This window comes from Pieris rapae, chromosome 1, assembly GCF_905147795.1.
Source record: "Pieris rapae chromosome 1, ilPieRapa1.1, whole genome shotgun sequence".
NCBI classification, from domain to species: domain Eukaryota; kingdom Metazoa; phylum Arthropoda; class Insecta; order Lepidoptera; family Pieridae; genus Pieris; species Pieris rapae.
This window is the reverse complement of record NC_059509.1, coordinates 10,466,525-10,491,358: the sequence shown is the minus strand read 5'-3', so window position 1 is coordinate 10,491,358 and position 24,834 is coordinate 10,466,525. Positions and strand designations below refer to the sequence as shown.

The following is a 24,834-nucleotide window of genomic DNA, read 5'->3' as shown; positions in this document are numbered from 1 at the left end:
TCTCAATCGATCTCAATCCCTCAGCCCTCTCGTTCCTTTATCAGTATAAACATTCCCTCATACACCTAAAGAAGTTTCACTTCGATAAACCGACAAGTCATCGTATAGTCTAGAAATAACGCAATATCGTACGCAACGCACGTCTTTTGTTTTATATTCTCACGATGTGTCGAATTGACAAAACTTTTAAACCGATATAAAAAACTAATTTAATTAACATAAGAAATTTTGATTTCAATATAAATTAAAATTTTACACTGTCCATCCATGTGTTGTTTAAGACGATTTATTAAACATATAGTTAAGTTCGTCCCTGGCGTAGGAAGTAATGCACGGTGGCTTATTTTTAACGGTCACATCGCACGCGCGCATTTTTAATGAGATAAACAACATTTGGCTCACTAACCGAATAAAAACAAAATTCGAGGACTTTATTTTGTGTTTTCTCGTAAGCTTAAATAAACGCTAATCGCTGTAAAAAACTGTTGTAAAAAGAATTGTCGTAAATTTTAAACCTATCTTTATTACTTTACTGTACAATGAAGAGTATTTCTTACAGTGATTTATCTGGCCTATTATTTTAAGTATTTATGTTAATTTTATCTTTATCATCGCCCTTCTTTCCGAAGGGGTAGGCAGGGGCTATAGGTATTTTAAGAGTTGGTGCGTTCTTTTCTTAAAGGATCAGAATCAGACTTCAGCTGGTTTCAAATAGTGTTGCTGCATTTAAAATAAAAGTTTTTAACGACCAAATGTTGAGAAGTCCTGGTCCATATTGTACGTTATGAGCTTAAACTTAGTCGCTGAAGCAAGACGGGCATAACGTCTTTTCGTTGAAGACCATTATTATGACATTGTTTAGAGTTTTTTAAGGTCATACCTTCACCGTGCCGGTACTCTGTAACTCCCAAGTGCGATATTGAGAAAGCTATACCGATTTTGCGCACAAATATCGCTATTGCAATCTCAAAAATCAAAACTTTTTCTATCATTCTTCAATGTAGTTATTAGAATTCTCCAAATGAACATAGAATAATGTAATAGGCGTCTCTGACTACATATACTTTCAATCTATTTTATCAATTTTCTTGTTCTTAACTAAGTTTTATGTTTGTACAAAGAATAGTTGAAGACAACTTGTATTAGCAATAAAAAAGCCAAGATAATAATATAAGATATTATTATAAGCTTTTTATTCCGTGTCTATATGTAACACTAAAATATTAAAAAAACGGTAAAAATCAAGTTCAAATTCATCCAAAAATTGTAGTAAGAATGTCAGTTATTAAAAGTAATAATTATGTATAACACGTACCTTTAAAAAGCATTATGGAGTTGATATACATTAATTTGTAAAATATCCGTACATAATTAAATATATTTTATATGGTAACAGATTAGTGTCATTAATCAAAACGATGATGTAACACGGTATAAATAATATGTCTTCGTCTATTCATTTATTTATTTATTAACACTTCGTTACATTACATAAAAGGAACATATTAAACATAATTTAATGAAAAGCAACTGGTCTATCTAATGTGTAACTGTCATGGAGTCTGATTTTTTTTTAAATAGTATAAGAATAAAATTTAATCCGTAAAAGTTGACATTTATCAAGTCAGACGCCATTTTGTCGAGAAAAACATTTAGGCGGGTTCTTTTTATATTTTTTTAATTAATTTGAAATTTAGGCCTTAGAAGAATTGAGGAAGAATTTTTGAAACTCAAAAAACCGTTAAATTTTACAAAAAAAGTTATACTATTCAAATATATTCCAAGACAAGCTTTGACACCTGGTTTGTAACGCATAATGCACAAGACGCGTGGTGGACACACGAACGGAAATCAACAATTTATTTGTATCTGATAACGTTAGGACGTTTTGCATGGTGATAGGGTTCAATTTCGCTTACACGAGAGGCACACGACCAACAGGATGTTAAGACTTGCGTGACAACCCTATTTCTTAAGACGTTTCTAATTATATCAGGTAATAATAAAACTTATTTTAAAAAACGTATAATAATACAATAGTTCTTATATAAAAAATACACACATCTCAAAAAAGTACTTGGACAAACAGTATCAAATCACTAAACCACAGAACACGACCAATGCCCAGACTATTAATAAAGAAAACATAGACACTACAGGCAGACTACATCTAGAATAAATTAATAAGTTGTTTAAGATATTCCTGCTCAGGGTCTAAAAATAAAAAAAAAGGTTAAAGGACTGGCTGATAATCACACCTTACGCAAAGCTAGAGATGCTACTGACACCTAACATTACACTCACTCTTGCACGCACGAGTTACGCGTCGCGTATACTGTTAAAACGTTTGGAGAAAAACGTACTTATAAACAATAAGCCCAAATTATAAATCTAAACGGTAAGTAAGTGACATACATATAAGTCGCCTTTTTGGGTCCAAGGTAAGCCGGTTCCCTCAGGATGTTTTCCTTCACCGTTCGAGCGAAGCGCACATACAAAGACAATTGGTGAACGGCCGGGAATCGAACCTAGGACCTCAGGAGTCGCACACTAATGCCACTAGCTTCACTATAACCAATTCATGTTTTGGTCCGATTGGTGGTTCTGGATTTGATAAATATTATTATAACTTCTAAATTAGTAATGTCTAGTCTGTCTAGTCTTGCGTAATCTTAGATTTTAAAGGTCAAATGAGATCTGACACATACCATTTCAGTGTTTCATAAAAATAGGTATTATTTCATATGTATAATAGTTCCGCAATGCATTATAAGTAAAAAAATCTAGGTACAAGAGTGAAAAAAACGCCAGTACAGTTTAATTTAAATGAATATATTTTTTTCTGCCTTATAAAGAAATGTAACAAAAAGCACCCACAGGAATTCCATGATAGTCTTTTCCCTAAAAGAACGCGTTCCGGTCAAAACTCACCGATATCCAGATTGAGCATTATCATAAATTAGCAAGGTCTGGATATCCATAGTTGCTCTTCCACGCTTTGAAACCAATTTTTCTTTGGTTTATAAAATTTAAGTGTCGCATAATTTTTTTTGTAGAATCACAATGGCAAGCATTTTTAAATACATAGTCGAATAACAATCTTAACTTTAACTCTCAATTACTACAAAATTGAAAAAGACTACTAAACGCTGACCGGCTGTCATTTTTATTATCAAAAGCGTACCCGAAGATTAAATATCAACCTTTAGCCACGCCAGAAGGAACTCGCTGAAATAGTTTAATAATCCCTATTGCTTAGGATTACGGTTCATGTTTGCTTATCAAAATTAGCCGTGTTAATAGGTGATTAGTTTCGGCACAAGTGGATTGATGACGTCTTTATGACGGTGATTACGAACTGAAGACTTCATTTGTTTTTTAGATAGTCAGCTGCGAGAATCGTTTTTGGAGCTGTCAATGTTTTTTGAACCAACCGTTAACACGAAAAATCATATCTGTTTGCTAATCTTTGCTTTAAGTTTCAACGTCACCATCCATAATTTAATAATATTTAGGCGAGCTGTATTAACTCAATGGAGATCTCAATTGCTTATTCTTAAATGGCATATAAAATAGTGGCGCCAGAACCTTACAGGTCTAGGTCAGAGTTCTGTATGTGTTTCATAATAATTTGTCGCTCTGTAGCAAGTACTGATTTTGGGTCTACGCAAGTCGGCTTTCTCATGATGTTTTCTTTCACCGTTCAAGCGAATGTTTTTTGAATTGCGCTCATAGAAAGGGAAACCGCAAGGCTGAAAGTCGCTTGCTGAAGACTAATACTGCTCTACCTTAAATGGCATATATCTATCTAAAAGTGAGAAAAAAATAATCCTTAACCACTTATCAGACAAGGATCAGATTTCTGCACTTTTTTTGTTATTTAATCATTTATAGACAAGTATATAGTTCTTGTATAAGAAAATATATATTTTATGTAACAAGAGGCTCTTCTGACGTTAAGTGATACCACCCCTGGCTAGACGGCTCGCAAGTGCGTTGCCTTTTAGAAAGGGTACGCTCTCTTCTTGAAGGACCCTAACTCGATTTGCTTCGGAAATACTTCAGTGGGAAGGTTTCACATAGTGGTGGTGCGCGGTAAAAACTAAAATAACCAATATGTGGTTATTTTAGGGGTTCAAATTATGTGGCATTACGCTATTTCTTTAATTATGGTTGCCTGGAATAGATCGCTTAGCAATATGTAATAACGTAATGTATGATAAATGTCTTCAACTGGAGAGCATTATTATTAATAAGTCTAGAAAATTCTGCACCAAAACCTCCTTGTATGTTAGTGGTAATAAATCTTGAACCTTAATTAAAAGGTAAAGAGACAACACAGGGGGGCTTTACGAGCGAAGACTCGCGATGTTTGTGTAACTCGCCAAACATTCGACAGAAAGTGCTATAAATATTTGTTCCGGCCTAACTAAGGTGTCTAATAAAGTATTTGGGGTCAGTTTATAAAAAGACGAATGCCTCGAGATACTTATAATACTTGAATACTTACCTAATGACCCTAATGGGACATAGGGCACACTGGGTCACCATCTATTACCAGCATCAGCATATGCTGAGCCAGGGCCAATTATTACAGTAAGCACACACATTTAAAACGAGCCGAATGAGAAAATAAATTTTATTATCATTATTTTCATTCTCTTTAATTGTTTTTGATGTCTCATTTAAATTTTTAATTTTTTTCTAACTTCGATTATAGTTATTTTGTGTGGTTGTGTGTATATGTTTTGTTTGTAATAAATGTTATGTCTGTCTGTGTGTCTGTAGTATTCACCCTGCTCTAAGTCTTTTCGGCTCTTCTTGCCTCTTCTGTACGACGCAAAGGTTTGCTGGGAACCTGCTAGGAAAGCGGAACGGCAATTTTTCCGTTTTCCAATGAAGCGCCTGTTGTCGATTACAATCTCCGAGGATTGTAACCGCGTATAGCATTACCGGGTGTAAGACCAGAATACGAAATTCACCTTGTATTAACTCGTTGTTCCATAGCGTTTGTTAAGGCAGTTTTTGCCATGGCACCACCACGATATGGAATCAGCTGTCCATCGAACTATTTCTAAACCACGAAGTAATTCGACTCAGGATAAGAAAAGAGCGTACCAATTCTTAAAAGGCCAGCAACTCTCTTGCAAGCCTTCTGGCAATGTAAGTGTCCATGGGCCGTGGTATCACTTAACATAAGTGAGCCTTACATACATTTAAATAAAAATTATTAATTATTTATTGGAAATTCTAAGTAATACAGCGATTACTAATACTTAGTAAGTATTCTCAGACCGTAATGCCTAACAAAACTAAAAACATACATTAAAACAAAGCAAAAAACTCGCTTCTCATACAATTTAAGATTAACAATTTATTTATTTATTCCTTAATTTTTATACTATAAAAATAAAATTTTCAGTGTATACATGCTGGCTTTTCCACTATGAGTGTCTAGGAGTAAGTGTCAAAGGGCCGTACTGCTTTCATAATATGGTCCTGGTCTTCATGAGGGAAGTCGGTTGGTAGCCGAGCGGGACGTGCAATCTGCATACGGTAATTCTTAGCTGTTTTGTATTTTTTTTAATCCGTTATCTTCAAACGTGTCAGGTGGTTACTTAAATGTTAGAAAAAATATGATTATAGTCCCTATTCAATATTGCAACTCATTGTTTAGAATTACAATTGATCAATTCGAAGGGTGTTCAAATTTGCAAGATGACGCTAGCCTAAAAACCGTTAAGAAAAATATAATAGTTTTCTATAAGTTTTTGTTATTTATAAAAGGGCTGGAGGCTCACTGATGCCTGCACTATCAAGAGCGATATCAAATAAATGTAATAACTGTCAGAATTCAGTACTGGCTTCCGACTTCTGATTTCGGCTTATGATTTGTCAATCCAATAAGCGAGTAGACCAGTCTGCTGTTTCTTACACACACCGTCAACTTTTAGGGTCTAAGGTTACCACACAATGTGTTCCTTCACCGTTCGAGCGAATGTTAATTGCGCAGTCAATTTGTACCCAGCCGGGGTTCGAACCTACCTCCTCAGGCATGAGAATCTGACATTGAAGGAGTAAAATTGTATTAGGCTCTCATTTATTTATTTCTCCGTAAAATCCAGGTATTTTTATGATGGGTAATGCTAGCTGAGTTTGATCACATAATTGATCTCGAGTTAAGATTTAATGACATCTCCAATGAGATATCTTCCGAGCTATTGAACTAAAACAAAGTGCATTTTGTGATTTTAAGTAACGGTGTCGGCCTATAAGTGTGCGACACTCATAAATAGACGTGCTTTCAAATTAAGGCTTTGTATTTGCTAAATCAAATCAAATCAGAATAATTTATTCATATAGGTAACACAATATATAAATGTTTATAATATAAATGCTTCTAATTTTACATTTACGGCAAGTTCTCAAATCAAGGTCGGAGAACGGAAGAGAAGAACTGGGAATAAACTCACCGCCACTCTTACGCTTTGTGCTCCAAGAGTTGTGTCATTTAGTGTCACTGTTTAGTTTATTTAAAATACATTAAGTCGTAGACTGGCCATTGAAGAAAATATTATTAGCAACATTTTGCGCAGGGTAGTGTTATGAAGACGCCACTCGTGCTAAATCAAATCCTGGGAAATCAAATAAACTTGACTCGAAAAATACTATTTATAGAGCCTCCCAAGTTTGATTGCTTTATGCACTGAGGATTTGGAGAATGTTATTAATGATTTCTTTTTTCGACCATTGTAAGGTTTTTGTGTGGGTTTAATTTTTTAGATAAAAGAACTGTTAGTTCAATTTGGCGCATCTGGAGCCCCAGTGTGAGGTGTAGTGATAAATTGTCACTATCCGGTTCTGTTTTCAAATTATAATTTAATTTTCTAATATATTTATATTTCTATATAGTGATATTTAATATTCTCGAACTTTCGAAATATGTGGGCGGCTAGTGGCTACTCCCCAAAACAGATTCTATTTCAGTTTAATTGTCGTATGGGACTTAGTTTAGTAGATTTTAATTATGTTTTATTTAATAGCAATAAACCATAAAAATACAAAAGCAAAAAAAATGGTCCTTGATTCCGCGCTTGGAAAGGACTTCTGTCAACAAAGCCAACAAAGCAACTTTGAAAGAAGTTTTAATAATAATAACAGTATTAATTTAAGTATCTCCAGATTGTTGATATAAAATATTGCGGCTCGCCGCTTCTTGATCAGCGATTTGAGAAGATACTTACAGATTAAGAAAATTCTTCGATATAATATCTTCGTTTGGTAGGCAGAGTTTTTTTATTTGCAATTTTTTATGGAACAGCGGGCAAACCTGGAGGATCATCTAATGTTAAGTGATACTGTCGCCCATGGACAATCTCAATGCCAGAGGGCTCGTGAGTGTATTGCCGGCCATTTAAGAATTGGTACGCTCTTCTCTCGAAGGACTCTAAGGGCCTGTTTCACATTGTATGGATAAAGTGCCAAATAGCTATGCAACACATAAATTATTAGAAAGATAAAAGTTCCGAATAAGATACTTGGCATTTCATGACAAATAGCGTTATCTGACAGTCGTGAAACGCAAAAATACTGTTTATCCTACAGATAAGTAACAAATAGCTTATTTGGAACTTATCCGGACATTGTGAAACAGGCCCTTAGTCGAATTGATTCGGAAATATTTTCAGCTGGATACAAAAAGTGATGGTTCGCGGAAAAACTTAGACGATCAGTTGTGGAACGACGAACGTCGAGGAAAAATGGATGGAATTTCGTATTCTGCCACAACGTCTGATGATGAAAATAATCTGCTGGTTATATTATAATTTATTATGTCATTAATTCGAACAACTCCTCTTTATACCATAGATATAAGTGCAATTTGAGTAGTGAGCTTTATATAAAGTTACACTTAAATTATGTGTATGTAAAGGATTTCTGGATTTAACCAACAAAACGGAAATCTCAAAAACATTTAATTTCCAAAAAGTCGTTAGCCACTTCAGTTTTTTCTATGGGCTCAAACCATAGGCAGCTAGTAATCCTTAAATTTATTTAAACGATCATGGTATCTAAGGCAACGTACAAAAAAATCCTCTAATGTAATAATTAAATACTTAATTTAAATTAATACTTAATTTAATAAATACATTAGAGGATTTTAAATTATAAAATTACCTACGTCAACATTTTTCAATACCGATTTTACTCCCATTAGCAAATAGGCATAGGTCATAATTACTGGGTCTATTTCAATCAATATATAGAACAGAGAATTATAAAGATATTTGACAAACATTTATGTAATATATGTATATTATATGAAAATATCTTAATCGAAATATTCGTCAAATTAATATCAGTTATCAAAGATTAAGACAAATGATAATCACTCTTTGTAAATATTATTTAATACGAACAATAGAGCGTAAATTTAACGACGAAAAATAAAGTTACAATTAAAACAGCTCAATAAAAGTAATTAGTGATATTGGAACAGGTGCACAAATATTTTAACCAAGTTTTAAAGAGGAGTTTTGTTAATTTTTTAAAAGAAATTATTGAATTCAGGATTCGACTAAAAAGTCCTTTTACATTAGTTTTGAAATAAACGTAATGATTTTTTCGAACTCCAAACACAAAATAGATTGAAAAAATGTTGATAAACCTGATTATAACATATTTTTTTATATGTTATATGTACCCTATTTTATTACTTGTGTTTATGAAAAATAATTTACATCCGCTTTTTGTTTTTTTAATATATTTAATAAAATAATTACTTTTCCTTTGGTAATGTAATTACTATATAATATTTATATTTCAGAAGTATATATTAGGTGTTATTCGAACTTTGTCACGCAATTAGAATATTTATAAACTTTTAAATACCTTAAATAACAGTCGGAAGACTATCCAAATTGATACGACTTGTACGCTAAAAATTTTATTAAGTTCTTCGGTAATCAGTAACAAATACAGGAACTATGCCATTGAGTATAGTGACACAGGCAAAGAAATGTTATATGCTATTAGAGTATAGGTCGTCAATTTTAAAATAAGTTCATAGATGCTTGAATTCGATGCGTTATTTATGTATATTTCTTCTTTTCTTGACGTTCATAAGTGTACATTATGTTACCTATATGAATAAATGATTTTTGTTTTGTTTTTTTATTAAAATAAAGATACCTAAGAATGGGAATTTCATATTTTCTCAAATAATTTTCATTTAGTATTCAACAATATATGTATTTGGTATATTTAATTTTTGCAAATTATGCAACAATGAAGCTTTAATTGATATGTATTGTTTATAATTACAAGGTTGATTTAATTATTCTCTTTTAAATTTAATATTTATTTAAGTGCTTTGAAAATTTAATTTACGTAGAATATATTATTTACATAGCGCAAATTTTAGTATAAAAAGACCAGAAACTTTCGTTGAAGGCATCAGTTCGGTTACATCTCTCTAAACATGAGAGTAACAACCTTCGTGATCTTGTGCTGTGCTCTGCAGGTAAGTCCTCTATCTATATAAAAATTCTCGTATTTTTAAAACAAAATCTTCAGAAACGACTTGAACGATGTTAACGAAAACGGTGTGTCTTCGGTACAATTTTTATAGTCCTTTTTACTATTGGAAAATTGTATTTTTTATCTCGTAATTGTAAAAGACTATTTTAAACGAGGTCTTAAACAGGCATAAATTAATAATTTCTCCGATTTATTTACTATGGATGTCATACAAATCTATTCACAAAACATTCTATAAGTCAAATTCAAAATCATTTATCCATGTTGGTAACATAATCACTTTTTTAATATTATATTACTAATGGTAATTTAAAATAACATTCCAAACGAAAGCGTAGCGCATTGTAATATTTTGTAATATATTTGTATGTTACAGTATGTGTCTGCAGATGCAATTGATGATGCATTGCAATATGCACTCAGAAATGGCAGACTAGAAACTAAAAAAGTAAACGAAACTGATGAACTGGACTACGACTCAACAGGAAATGTTTACGAAAAATCTACAACAACGAAAGAATATGAAGCATATGGCGATGTCGACAAAGACGTGACAGGAGATGATGTCAAAGTTAAAACTATTGTTATTAAAACTGACTCATCAGGTCATGAAACAATATGGGAAGAAGATGTACTCATTCATAAGAAGAACCAGCTCGGTTCATCGGCTGAAACAGAAACGAGAACAGTTTTAAGTTCAAAACCACGAGGTCCACTAAATGCAGCATCCAGCGCATCATCTGTTTCGGCAGCTAGCACTGGCTCTGTTTCTAGACCTATTGTTGGTTACAATACACCAGTACAGTACTCACCTCACGGAAACCAAGCTTTAGCATCATCTACTGCTGCTGCTGCTACAGGCTCTGCCGGTGGCGTTAACTACGGATTGAACGGACTCTACGGTGGAGTAGGAGGCGTAGGCCCAGACACCATTGTGATCAACAACGGCGGGGCTTCTGGTTCTTCGTCGAGCGCTTCTGCTTCAAGCGCTGCTGCCAGCTCTGGTAACAGTCTAGCCGAACAGGAAGCACTCCTAGAAGCCACAGAAGCAGCCGAAGCCGCTGCCATCGCAGCAGCATCTGGACGTTACGCACCCTACGGTAACCAAGCCGGACGTACCGTCGTTATAAACAACGAGTCAGGTTCTGGAGCATCATCAGCCGCCGCGGCTGCTTCGTCATCCACCGGCGCTGCTGGACAAAGTGGATTAGGATCTGGGCTTGGTGGTTTGGGATCATCTGGCGCTGGATTATACGGATTGAACGGCCTCAACGGACTCAACGGTCTCAACGGACTTCGCGGAGGACAAGGATCCGGATCCGCAGCTTCCGCCGCCGCTGCCGCAGCCGCCGCCGCTGGCTCTGCCGGTCGTGGAAACTTAGGTCTACTCGGATCTTCGGGACTATACGGAAACGACGGTCAAGGCGCCGTCATCATCAACAACAATGGAGCAAGCGGATCTGCTTCGAGCGCTTCTGCCTCAAGCTCAGCCGCCTCTTCCGCCGGCTCAGACGCATCTGGACTCGCAGCTCAAGAAGCCGCACTAGAAGCAGCTGAAGCCGCTGCCATCGCTGCCGCATCTGGACGTTACGCTCCTTACGGTAACCAAGTCGTGATCAACAATGACTCAGGTTCTGGATCATCTTCGGCCACCTCAGCTGCTTCAGCATCCGCTGGTGCCGCTGGTCAAGGATCTGGTGCTGGATTATACGGTGCCGGTCTATACGGCTCCAACGGACTATACGGACTACAAGGCCAAGGTGGTAACGCCGCTGCATCAGCTGCAGCAGCTTCCGCCGCTGCTGGCGCACAAGGATCCGGCCTCGGTGGTTTGGGATCATCTGGCGCTGGATTAAACGGATTGAACGGCCTCAGCGGACTCAACGGTCTCAACGGACTTCGCGGAGGACAAGGATCCGGATCAGGAGCTGCCGCAGTCGCTGCCGCCGCTGCAGGCTCAGCCGGAAGCGCTAATTACGCAAACGGATTGAACGGACTCTACGGTGGAGTAGGAGGCGTAGGCCAAGACACCATTGTGATCAACAACGGCGGGGCTTCTGGTTCTTCGTCGAGCGCTTCTGCTTCAAGCGCTGCTGCCAGCTCTGGTAACAGTCTAGCCGAACAGGAAGCACTCCTAGAAGCCACAGAAGCAGCCGAAGCCGCTGCCATCGCAGCAGCATCTGGACGTTACGCACCCTACGGTAACCAAGCCGGACGTACCGTCGTTATAAACAACGAGTCAGGTTCTGGAGCATCATCAGCCGCCGCGGCTGCTTCGTCATCCACCGGCGCTGCTGGACAAAGTGGATTAGGATCTGGGCTTGGTGGTTTGGGATCATCTGGCGCTGGATTATACGGATTGAACGGCCTCAACGGACTCAACGGTCTCAACGGACTTCGCGGAGGACAAGGATCCGGATCCGCAGCTTCCGCCGCCGCTGCCGCAGCCGCCGCCGCTGGCTCTGCCGGTCGTGGAAACTTAGGTCTACTCGGATCTTCGGGACTATACGGAAACGACGGTCAAGGCGCCGTCATCATCAACAACAATGGAGCAAGCGGATCTGCTTCGAGCGCTTCTGCCTCAAGCTCAGCCGCCTCTTCCGCCGGCTCAGACGCATCTGGACTCGCAGCTCAAGAAGCCGCACTAGAAGCAGCTGAAGCCGCTGCCATCGCTGCCGCATCTGGACGTTACGCTCCTTACGGTAACCAAGTCGTGATCAACAATGACTCAGGTTCTGGATCATCTTCGGCCACCTCAGCTGCTTCAGCATCCGCTGGTGCCGCTGGTCAAGGATCTGGTGCTGGATTATACGGTGCCGGTCTATACGGCTCCAACGGACTATACGGACTACAAGGCCAAGGTGGTAACGCCGCTGCATCAGCTGCAGCAGCTTCCGCCGCTGCTGGCGCACAAGGATCCGGCTTCGGTGGTTTGGGATCATCTGGCGCTGGATTAAACGGATTGAACGGCCTCAGCGGACTCAACGGTCTCAACGGACTTCGCGGAGGACAAGGATCCGGATCAGGAGCTGCCGCAGCCGCTGCCGCCGCTGCAGGCTCAGCCGGAAGCGCTAATTACGCAAACGGATTGAACGGACTCTACGGTGGAGTAGGAGGCGTAGGCCAAGACACCATTGTGATCAACAACGGCGGGGCTTCTGGTTCTTCGTCGAGCGCTTCTGCTTCAAGCGCTGCTGCCAGCTCTGGTAACAGTCTAGCCGAACAGGAAGCACTCCTAGAAGCCACAGAAGCAGCCGAAGCCGCTGCCATCGCAGCAGCATCTGGACGTTACGCACCCTACGGTAACCAAGCCGGACGTACCGTCGTTATAAACAACGAGTCAGGTTCTGGAGCATCATCAGCCGCCGCGGCTGCTTTGTCATCCACCGGCGCTGCTGGACAAAGTGGATTAGGATCTGGGCTTGGTGGTTTGGGATCATCTGGCGCTGGATTATACGGATTGAACGGCCTCAACGGACTCAACGGTCTCAACGGACTTCGCGGAGGACAAGGATCCGGATCCGCAGCTTCCGCCGCCGCTGCCGCAGCCGCCGCCGCTGGCTCTGCCGGTCGTGGAAACTTAGGTCTACTCGGATCTTCGGGACTATACGGAAACGACGGTCAAGGCGCCGTCATCATCAACAACAATGGAGCAAGCGGATCTGCTTCGAGCGCTTCTGCCTCAAGCTCAGCCGCCTCTTCCGCCGGCTCAGACGCATCTGGACTCGCAGCTCAAGAAGCCGCACTAGAAGCAGCTGAAGCCGCTGCCATCGCTGCCGCATCTGGACGTTACGCTCCTTACGGTAACCAAGTCGTGATCAACAATGACTCAGGTTCTGGATCATCTTCGGCCACCTCAGCTGCTTCAGCATCCGCTGGTGCCGCTGGTCAAGGATCTGGTGCTGGATTATACGGTGCCGGTCTATACGGCTCCAACGGACTATACGGACTACAAGGCCAAGGTGGTAACGCCGCTGCATCAGCTGCAGCAGCTTCCGCCGCTGCTGGCGCACAAGGATCCGGCCTCGGTGGTTTGGGATCATCTGGCGCTGGATTAAACGGATTGAACGGCCTCAGCGGACTCAACGGTCTCAACGGACTTCGCGGAGGACAAGGATCCGGATCAGGAGCTGCCGCAGCCGCTGCCGCCGCTGCAGGCTCAGCCGGAAGCGCTAATTACGCAAACGGATTGAACGGACTCTACGGTGGAGTAGGAGGCGTAGGCCAAGACACCATTGTGATCAACAACGGCGGGGCTTCTGGTTCTTCGTCGAGCGCTTCTGCTTCAAGCGCTGCTGCCAGCTCTGGTAACAGTCTAGCCGAACAGGAAGCACTCCTAGAAGCCACAGAAGCAGCCGAAGCCGCTGCCATCGCAGCAGCATCTGGACGTTACGCACCCTACGGTAACCAAGCCGGACGTACCGTCGTTATAAACAACGAGTCAGGTTCTGGAGCATCATCAGCCGCCGCGGCTGCTTCGTCATCCACCGGCGCTGCTGGACAAAGTGGATTAGGATCTGGGCTTGGTGGTTTGGGATCATCTGGCGCTGGATTATACGGATTGAACGGCCTCAACGGACTCAACGGTCTCAACGGACTTCGCGGAGGACAAGGATCCGGATCCGCAGCTTCCGCCGCCGCTGCCGCAGCCGCCGCCGCTGGCTCTGCCGGTCGTGGAAACTTAGGTCTACTCGGATCTTCGGGACTATACGGAAACGACGGTCAAGGCGCCGTCATCATCAACAACAATGGAGCAAGCGGATCTGCTTCGAGCGCTTCTGCCTCAAGCTCAGCCGCCTCTTCCGCCGGCTCAGACGCATCTGGACTCGCAGCTCAAGAAGCCGCACTAGAAGCAGCTGAAGCCGCTGCCATCGCTGCCGCATCTGGACGTTACGCTCCTTACGGTAACCAAGTCGTAATCAACAATGACTCAGGTTCTGGATCATCTTCGGCCACCTCAGCTGCTTCAGCATCCGCTGGTGCCGCTGGTCAAGGATCTGGTGCTGGATTATACGGTGCCGGTCTATACGGCTCCAACGGACTATACGGACTACAAGGCCAAGGTGGTAACGCCGCTGCATCAGCTGCAGCAGCTTCCGCCGCTGCTGGAGCACAAGGATCCGGCCTCGGTGGTTTGGGATCATCTGGCGCTGGATTAAACGGATTGAACGGCCTCAGCGGACTCAACGGTCTCAACGGACTTCGCGGAGGACAAGGATCCGGATCAGGAGCTGCCGCAGCCGCTGCCGCCGCTGCAGGCTCAGCCGGAAGCGCTAATTACGCAAACGGATTGAACGGACTCTACGGTGGAGTAGGAGGCGTAGGCCAAGACACCATTGTGATCAACAACGGCGGGGCTTCTGGTTCTTCGTCGAGCGCTTCTGCTTCAAGCGCTGCTGCCAGCTCTGGTAACAGTCTAGCCGAACAGGAAGCACTCCTAGAAGCCACAGAAGCAGCCGAAGCCGCTGCCATCGCAGCAGCATCTGGACGTTACGCACCCTACGGTAACCAAGCCGGACGTACCGTCGTTATAAACAACGAGTCAGGTTCTGGAGCATCATCAGCCGCCGCGGCTGCTTCGTCATCCACCGGCGCTGCTGGACAAAGTGGATTAGGATCTGGGCTTGGTGGTTTGGGATCATCTGGCGCTGGATTATACGGATTGAACGGCCTCAACGGACTCAACGGTCTCAACGGACTTCGCGGAGGACAAGGATCCGGATCCGCAGCTTCCGCCGCCGCTGCCGCAGCCGCCGCCGCTGGCTCTGCCGGTCGTGGAAACTTAGGTCTACTCGGATCTTCGGGACTATACGGAAACGACGGTCAAGGCGCCGTCATCATCAACAACAATGGAGCAAGCGGATCTGCTTCGAGCGCTTCTGCCTCAAGCTCAGCCGCCTCTTCCGCCGGCTCAGACGCATCTGGACTCGCAGCTCAAGAAGCCGCACTAGAAGCAGCTGAAGCCGCTGCCATCGCTGCCGCATCTGGACGTTACGCTCCTTACGGTAACCAAGTCGTGATCAACAATGACTCAGGTTCTGGATCATCTTCGGCCACCTCAGCTGCTTCAGCATCCGCTGGTGCCGCTGGTCAAGGATCTGGTGCTGGATTATACGGTGCCGGTCTATACGGCTCCAACGGACTATACGGACTACAAGGCCAAGGTGGTAACGCCGCTGCATCAGCTGCAGCAGCTTCCGCCGCTGCTGGCGCACAAGGATCCGGCCTCGGTGGTTTGGGATCATCTGGCGCTGGATTAAACGGATTGAACGGCCTCAGCGGACTCAACGGTCTCAACGGACTTCGCGGAGGACAAGGATCCGGATCAGGAGCTGCCGCAGCCGCTGCCGCCGCTGCAGGCTCAGCCGGAAGCGCTAATTACGCAAACGGATTGAACGGACTCTACGGTGGAGTAGGAGGCGTAGGCCAAGACACCATTGTGATCAACAACGGCGGGGCTTCTGGTTCTTCGTCGAGCGCTTCTGCTTCAAGCGCTGCTGCCAGCTCTGGTAACAGTCTAGCCGAACAGGAAGCACTCCTAGAAGCCACAGAAGCAGCCGAAGCCGCTGCCATCGCAGCAGCATCTGGACGTTACGCACCCTACGGTAACCAAGCCGGACGTACCGTCGTTATAAACAACGAGTCAGGTTCTGGAGCATCATCAGCCGCCGCGGCTGCTTCGTCATCCACCGGCGCTGCTGGACAAAGTGGATTAGGATCTGGGCTTGGTGGTTTGGGATCATCTGGCGCTGGATTATACGGATTGAACGGCCTCAACGGACTCAACGGTCTCAACGGACTTCGCGGAGGACAAGGATCCGGATCCGCAGCTTCCGCCGCCGCTGCCGCAGCCGCCGCCGCTGGCTCTGCCGGTCGTGGAAACTTAGGTCTACTCGGATCTTCGGGACTATACGGAAACGACGGTCAAGGCGCCGTCATCATCAACAACAATGGAGCAAGCGGATCTGCTTCGAGCGCTTCTGCCTCAAGCTCAGCCGCCTCTTCCGCCGGCTCAGACGCATCTGGACTCGCAGCTCAAGAAGCCGCACTAGAAGCAGCTGAAGCCGCTGCCATCGCTGCCGCATCTGGACGTTACGCTCCTTACGGTAACCAAGTCGTGATCAACAATGACTCAGGTTCTGGATCATCTTCGGCCACCTCAGCTGCTTCAGCATCCGCTGGTGCCGCTGGTCAAGGATCTGGTGCTGGATTATACGGTGCCGGTCTATACGGCTCCAACGGACTATACGGACTACAAGGCCAAGGTGGTAACGCCGCTGCATCAGCTGCAGCAGCTTCCGCCGCTGCTGGCGCACAAGGATCCGGCTTCGGTGGTTTGGGATCATCTGGCGCTGGATTAAACGGATTGAACGGCCTCAGCGGACTCAACGGTCTCAACGGACTTCGCGGAGGACAAGGATCCGGATCAGGAGCTGCCGCAGCCGCTGCCGCCGCTGCAGGCTCAGCCGGAAGCGCTAATTACGCAAACGGATTGAACGGACTCTACGGTGGAGTAGGAGGCGTAGGCCAAGACACCATTGTGATCAACAACGGCGGGGCTTCTGGTTCTTCGTCGAGCGCTTCTGCTTCAAGCGCTGCTGCCAGCTCTGGTAACAGTCTAGCCGAACAGGAAGCACTCCTAGAAGCCACAGAAGCAGCCGAAGCCGCTGCCATCGCAGCAGCATCTGGACGTTACGCACCCTACGGTAACCAAGCCGGACGTACCGTCGTTATAAACAACGAGTCAGGTTCTGGAGCATCATCAGCCGCCGCGGCTGCTTCGTCATCCACCGGCGCTGCTGGACAAAGTGGATTAGGATCTGGGCTTGGTGGTTTGGGATCATCTGGCGCTGGATTATACGGATTGAACGGCCTCAACGGACTCAACGGTCTCAACGGACTTCGCGGAGGACAAGGATCCGGATCCGCAGCTTCCGCCGCCGCTGCCGCAGCCGCCGCCGCTGGCTCTGCCGGTCGTGGAAACTTAGGTCTACTCGGATCTTCGGGACTATACGGAAACGACGGTCAAGGCGCCGTCATCATCAACAACAATGGAGCAAGCGGATCTGCTTCGAGCGCTTCTGCCTCAAGCTCAGCCGCCTCTTCCGCCGGCTCAGACGCATCTGGACTCGCAGCTCAAGAAGCCGCACTAGAAGCAGCTGAAGCCGCTGCCATCGCTGCCGCATCTGGACGTTACGCTCCTTACGGTAACCAAGTCGTGATCAACAATGACTCAGGTTCTGGATCATCTTCGGCCACCTCAGCTGCTTCAGCATCCGCTGGTGCCGCTGGTCAAGGATCTGGTGCTGGATTATACGGTGCCGGTCTATACGGCTCCAACGGACTATACGGACTACAAGGCCAAGGTGGTAACGCCGCTGCATCAGCTGCAGCAGCTTCCGCCGCTGCTGGCGCACAAGGATCCGGCCTCGGTGGTTTGGGATCATCTGGCGCTGGATTAAACGGATTGAACGGCCTCAGCGGACTCAACGGTCTCAACGGACTTCGCGGAGGACAAGGATCCGGATCAGGAGCTGCCGCAGCCGCTGCCGCCGCTGCAGGCTCAGCCGGAAGCGCTAATTACGCAAACGGATTGAACGGACTCTACGGTGGAGTAGGAGGCGTAGGCCAAGACACCATTGTGATCAACAACGGCGGGGCTTCTGGTTCTTCGTCGAGCGCTTCTGCTTCAAGCGCTGCTGCCAGCTCTGGTAACAGTCTAGCCGAACAGGAAGCACTCCTAGAAGCCACAGAAGCAGCCGAAGCCGCTGCCATCGCAGCAGCATCTGGACGTTACGCACCCTACGGTAACCAAGCCGGACGTACCGTCGTTATAAACAACGAGTCAGGTTCTGGAGCATCATCAGCCGCCGCGGCTGCTTCGTCATCCACCGGCGCTGCTGGACAAAGTGGATTAGGATCTGGGCTTGGTGGTTTGGGATCATCTGGCGCTGGATTATACGGATTGAACGGCCTCAACGGACTCAACGGTCTCAACGGACTTCGCGGAGGACAAGGATCCGGATCCGCAGCTTCCGCCGCCGCTGCCGCAGCCGCCGCCGCTGGCTCTGCCGGTCGTGGAAACTTAGGTCTACTCGGATCTTCGGGACTATACGGAAACGACGGTCAAGGCGCCGTCATCATCAACAACAATGGAGCAAGCGGATCTGCTTCGAGCGCTTCTGCCTCAAGCTCAGCCGCCTCTTCCGCCGGCTCAGACGCATCTGGACTCGCAGCTCAAGAAGCCGCACTAGAAGCAGCTGAAGCCGCTGCCATCGCTGCCGCATCTGGACGTTACGCTCCTTACGGTAACCAAGTCGTGATCAACAATGACTCAGGTTCTGGATCATCTTCGGCCACCTCAGCTGCTTCAGCATCCGCTGGTGCCGCTGGTCAAGGATCTGGTGCTGGATTATACGGTGCCGGTCTATACGGCTCCAACGGACTATACGGACTACAAGGCCAAGGTGGTAACGCCGCTGCATCAGCTGCAGCAGCTTCCGCCGCTGCTGGCGCACAAGGATCCGGCTTCGGTGGTTTGGGATCATCTGGCGCTGGATTAAACGGATTGAACGGCCTCAGCGGACTCAACGGTCTCAACGGACTTCGCGGAGGACAAGGATCCGGATCAGGAGCTGCCGCAGCCGCTGCCGCCGCTGCAGGCTCAGCCGGAAGCGCTAATTACGCAAACGGATTGAACGGACTCTACGGTGGAGTAGGAGGCGTAGGCCAAGACACCATTGTGATCAACAACGGCGGGGCTTCTGGTTCTTCGTCGAGCGCTTCTGCTTCAAGCGCTGCTGCCAGCTCTGGTAACAGTCTAGCCGAACAGGAAGCACTCCTAGAAGCCACAGAAGCAGCCGAAGCCGCTGCCATCGCAGCAGCATCTGGACGTTACGCACCCTACGGTAACCAAGCCGGACGTACCGTCGTTATAAACAACGAGTCAGGTTCTGGAGCATCATCAGCCGCCGCGGCTGCTTCGTCATCCACCGGCGCTGCTGGACAAAGTGGATTAGGATCTGGGCTTGGTGGTTTGGGATCATCTGGCGCTGGATTATACGGATTGAACGGCCTCAACGGACTCAACGGTCTCAACGGACTTCGCGGAGGACAAGGATCCGGATCCGCAGCTTCCGCCGCCGCTGCCGCAGCCGCCGCCGCTGGCTCTGCCGGTCGTGGAAACTTAGGTCTACTCGGATCTTCGGGACTATACGGAAACGACGGTCAAGGCGCCGTCATCATCAACAACAATGGAGCAAGCGGATCTGCTTCGAGCGCTTCTGCCTCAAGCTCAGCCGCGTCTTCCGCCGGCTCAAACGCATCTGGACTCGCAGCTCAAAAAGCCGCACTAGAAGTAGCTGAAGCCGCTGCCATCGCTGCCGCATCTGGACGTTACGCTCCTTACGGTAACCAAGTCGTGATCAACAATGACTCAGGTTCTGGATCATCTTCGGCCACCTCAGCTGCTTCAGCATCCGCTGGTGCCGCTGGTCAAGGATCTGGTGCTGGATTATACGGTGCCGGTCTATACGGCTCCAACGGACTATACGGACTACAAGGCCAAGGTGGTAACGCCGCTGCATCAGCTGCAGCAGCTTCCGCCGCTGCTGGCGCACAAGGATCCGGCCTCGGTGGTTTGGGATCATCTGGCGCTGGATTAAACGGATTGAACGGCCTCAGCGGACTCAACGGTCTCAACGGACTTCGCGGAGGACAAGGATCCGGATCAGGAGCTGCCGCAGCCGCTGCCGCCGCTGCAGGCTCAGCCGGAAGCGCTAATTACGCAAACGGATTGAACGGACTCTACGGTGGAGTAGGAGGCGTAGGCCAAGACACCATTGTGATCAACAACGGCGGGGCTTCTGGTTCTTCGTCGAGCGCTTCTGCTTCAAGCGCTGCTGCCAGCTCTGGTAACAGTCTAGCCGAACAGGAAGCACTCCTAGAAGCCACAGAAGCAGCCGAAGCCGCTGCCATCGCAGCAGCATCTGGACGTTACGCACCCTACGGTAACCAAGCCGGACGTACCGTCGTTATAAACAACGAGTCAGGTTCTGGAGCATCATCAGCCGCCGCGGCTGCTTCGTCATCCACCGGCGCTGCTGGACAAAGTGGATTAGGATCTGGGCTTGGTGGTTTGGGATCATCTGGCGCTGGATTATACGGATTGAACGGCCTCAGCGGACTCAACGGTCTCAACGGACTTCGCGGAGGACAAGGATCCGGATCAGGAGCTGCCGCAGCCGCTGCCGCCGCTGCAGGCTCAGCCGGAAGCGCTAATTACGCAAACGGATTGAACGGACTCTACGGTGGAGTAGGAGGCGTAGGCCCAGACACCATTGTGATCAACAACGGCGGGGCTTCTGGTTCTTCGTCGAGCGCTTCTGCTTCAAGCGCTGCTGCCAGCTCTGGTAACAGTCTAGCCGAACAGGAAGCACTCCTAGAAGCCACAGAAGCAGCCGAAGCCGCTGCCATCGCAGCAGCATCTGGACGTTACGCACCCTACGGTAACCAAGCCGGACGTACCGTCGTTATAAACAACGAGTCAGGTTCTGGAGCATCATCAGCCGCCGCGGCTGCTTCGTCATCCACCGGCGCTGCTGGACAAAGTGGATTAGGATCTGGGCTTGGTGGTTTGGGATCATCTGGCGCTGGATTATACGGATTGAACGGCCTCAACGGACTCAACGGTCTCAACGGACTTCGCGGAGGACAAGGATCCGGATCCGCAGCTTCCGCCGCCGCTGCCGCAGCCGCCGCCGCTGGCTCTGCCGGTCGTGGAAACTTAGGTCTACTCGGATCTTCGGGACTATACGGAAACGACGGTCAAGGCGCCGTCATCATCAACAACAATGGAGCAAGCGGATCTGCTTCGAGCGCTTCTGCCTCAAGCTCAGCCGCCTCTTCCGCCGGCTCAGACGCATCTGGACTCGCAGCTCAAGAAGCCGCACTAGAAGCAGCTGAAGCCGCTGCCATCGCTGCCGCATCTGGACGTTACGCTCCTTACGGTAACCAAGTCGTGATCAACAATGACTCAGGTTCTGGATCATCTTCGGCCACCTCAGCTGCTTCAGCATCCGCTGGTGCCGCTGGTCAAGGATCTGGTGCTGGATTATACGGTGCCGGTCTATACGGCTCCAACGGACTATACGGACTACAAGGCCAAGGTGGTAACGCCGCTGCATCAGCTGCAGCAGCTTCCGCCGCTGCTGGCGCACAAGGATCCGGCCTCGGTGGTTTGGGATCATCTGGCGCTGGATTAAACGGATTGAACGGCCTCAGCGGACTCAACGGTCTCAACGGACTTCGCGGAGGACAAGGATCCGGATCAGGAGCTGCCGCAGCCGCTGCCGCCGCTGCAGGCTCAGCCGGAAGCGCTAATTACGCAAACGGATTGAACGGACTCTACGGTGGAGTAGGAGGCGTAGGCCAAGACACCATTGTGATCAACAACGGCGGGGCTTCTGGTTCTTCGTCGAGCGCTTCTGCTTCAAGCGCTGCTGCCAGCTCTGGTAACAGTCTAGCCGAACAGGAAGCACTCCTAGAAGCCACAGAAGCAGCCGAAGCCGCTGCCATCGCAGCAGCATCTGGACGTTACGCACCCTACGGTAACCAAGCCGGACGTACCGTCGTTATAAACAACGAGTCAGGTTCTGGAGCATCATCAGCCGCCGCGGCTGCTTCGTCATCCACCGGCGCTGCTGGACAAAGTGGATTAGGATCTGGGCTTGGTGGTTTGGGATCATCTGGCGCTGGATTATACGGATTGAACGGCCTCAACGGACTCAACGGTCTCAACGGACTTCGCGGAGGACAAGGATCCGGATCCGCAGCTTCCGCCGCCGCTGCCGCAGCCGCCGCCGCTGGCTCTGCCGGTCGTGGAAACTTAGGTCTACTCGGATCTTCGGGACTATACGGAAACGACGGTCAAGGCGCCGTCATCATCAACAACAATGGAGCAAGCGGATCTGCTTCGAGCGCTTCTGCCTCAAGCTCAGCCGCCTCTTCCGCCGGCTCAGACGCATCTGGACTCGCAGCTCAAGAAGCCGCACTAGAAGCAGCTGAAGCCGCTGCCATCGCTGCCGCATCTGGACGTTACGCTCCTTACGGTAACCAAGTCGTGATCAACAATGACTCAGGTTCTGGATCATCTTCGGCCACCTCAGCTGCTTCAGCATCCGCTGGTGCCGCTGGTCAAGGATCTGGTGCTGGATTATACGGTGCCGGTCTATACGGCTCCAACGGACTATACGGACTACAAGGCCAAGGTGGTAACGCCGCTGCATCAGCTGCAGCAGCTTCCGCCGCTGCTGGCGCACAAGGATCCGGCCTCGGTGGTTTGGGATCATCTGGCGCTGGATTAAACGGATTGAACGGCCTCAGCGGACTCAACGGTCTCAACGGACTTCGCGGAGGACAAGGATCCGGATCAGGAGCTGCCGCAGCCGCTGCCGCCGCTGCAGGCTCAGCCGGAAGCGCTAATTACGCAAACGGATTGAACGGACTCTACGGTGGAGTAGGAGGCGTAGGCCAAGACACCATTGTGATCAACAACGGCGGGGCTTCTGGTTCTTCGTCGAGCGCTTCTGCTTCAAGCGCTGCTGCCAGCTCTGGTAACAGTCTAGCCGAACAGGAAGCACTCCTAGAAGCCACAGAAGCAGCCGAAGCCGCTGCCATCGCAGCAGCATCTGGACGTTACGCACCCTACGGTAACCAAGCCGGACGTACCGTCGTTATAAACAACGAGTCAGGTTCTGGAGCATCATCAGCCGCCGCGGCTGCTTCGTCATCCACCGGCGCTGCTGGACAAAGTGGATTAGGATCTGGGCTTGGTGGTTTGGGATCATCTGGCGCTGGATTATACGGATTGAACGGCCTCAACGGACTCAACGGTCTCAACGGACTTCGCGGAGGACAAGGATCCGGATCCGCAGCTTCCGCCGCCGCTGCCGCAGCCGCCGCCGCTGGCTCTGCCGGTCGTGGAAACTTAGGTCTACTCGGATCTTCGGGACTATACGGAAACGACGGTCAAGGCGCCGTCATCATCAACAACAATGGAGCAAGCGGATCTGCTTCGAGCGCTTCTGCCTCAAGCTCAGCCGCCTCTTCCGCCGGCTCAGACGCATCTGGACTCGCAGCTCAAGAAGCCGCACTAGAAGCAGCTGAAGCCGCTGCCATCGCTGCCGCATCTGGACGTTACGCTCCTTACGGTAACCAAGTCGTGATCAACAATGACTCAGGTTCTGGATCATCTTCGGCCACCTCAGCTGCTTCAGCATCCGCTGGTGCCGCTGGTCAAGGATCTGGTGCTGGATTATACGGTGCCGGTCTATACGGCTCCAACGGACTATACGGACTACAAGGCCAAGGTGGTAACGCCGCTGCATCAGCTGCAGCAGCTTCCGCCGCTGCTGGCGCACAAGGATCCGGCCTCGGTGGTTTGGGATCATCTGGCGCTGGATTAAACGGATTGAACGGCCTCAGCGGACTCAACGGTCTCAACGGACTTCGCGGAGGACAAGGATCCGGATCAGGAGCTGCCGCAGCCGCTGCCGCCGCTGCAGGCTCAGCCGGAAGCGCTAATTACGCAAACGGATTGAACGGACTCTACGGTGGAGTAGGAGGCGTAGGCCAAGACACCATTGTGATCAACAACGGCGGGGCTTCTGGTTCTTCGTCGAGCGCTTCTGCTTCAAGCGCTGCTGCCAGCTCTGGTAACAGTCTAGCCGAACAGGAAGCACTCCTAGAAGCCACAGAAGCAGCCGAAGCCGCTGCCATCGCAGCAGCATCTGGACGTTACGCACCCTACGGTAACCAAGCCGGACGTACCGTCGTTATCAACAACGAGTCAGGTTCTGGAGCGGGTACAGGAGGTGCTGCATCTGCAGCATCTTCCACTGCCATTTCTTCTTATGGTCGTGGAAGAGGACGGGTGCGCCAATCATGCAAACTAAACCGTCGTCAATTTATCATAAGATATGGAAGAAAAGGTCTTGCATGTACTGATTGTTAAGTGATCTAGGTGTAAGAGATTGAAGTTCAATTTGTTTGTTTTTTACTTGGGTACATCTTTACAACAATGAAATAAATATAGTTTTGCAGCATGAACAATTGTTTTATTTAAAAATTTATTACATAGTTGGACATGTATCGAAAATCAAAATCATTTAGCCTGCATTTGTGGCTTCAGATACTGTGATAGGTTGTACAAATAGGTGTTCCTCCTTAAAAAAATAGATAAGTATCAATTATTCCCAAGACATGTGAACCTGTGTGTTATTTGCTTGTAGGGCA

General features: G+C 47.7%; 1 protein-coding gene across 1 annotated transcript; it reads left to right on the top strand.

Annotated features, from left to right (window-relative positions):
* Window positions 1–9,426: 9,426 nt before the first annotated feature.
* Window positions 9,427–24,648, top strand: LOC110994393 (fibroin heavy chain-like). Its single transcript, XM_022261004.2, has 2 exons — window positions 9,427–9,523; window positions 9,917–24,648. Exons 1-2 carry the CDS (start codon window positions 9,482–9,484, stop codon window positions 24,551–24,553), a joined length of 14,679 nt encoding a protein of 4,892 aa, XP_022116696.2. The 5' UTR covers window positions 9,427–9,481; the 3' UTR covers window positions 24,554–24,648.
* The last annotated feature ends 186 nt before the right edge of the window (window positions 24,649–24,834 follow it).

Coding starts and splice junctions, on each gene's coding strand:
- LOC110994393 (XM_022261004.2), top strand. CDS start 9,482: ATGAGAGTAACAACCTTCGTGATCTTGTGCTGTGCTCTGCAG. Junction 9,524..9,916: donor TCTTGTGCTGTGCTCTGCAG/GTAAGTCCTCTA, acceptor TGTATGTTACAG/TATGTGTCTGCAGATGCAAT.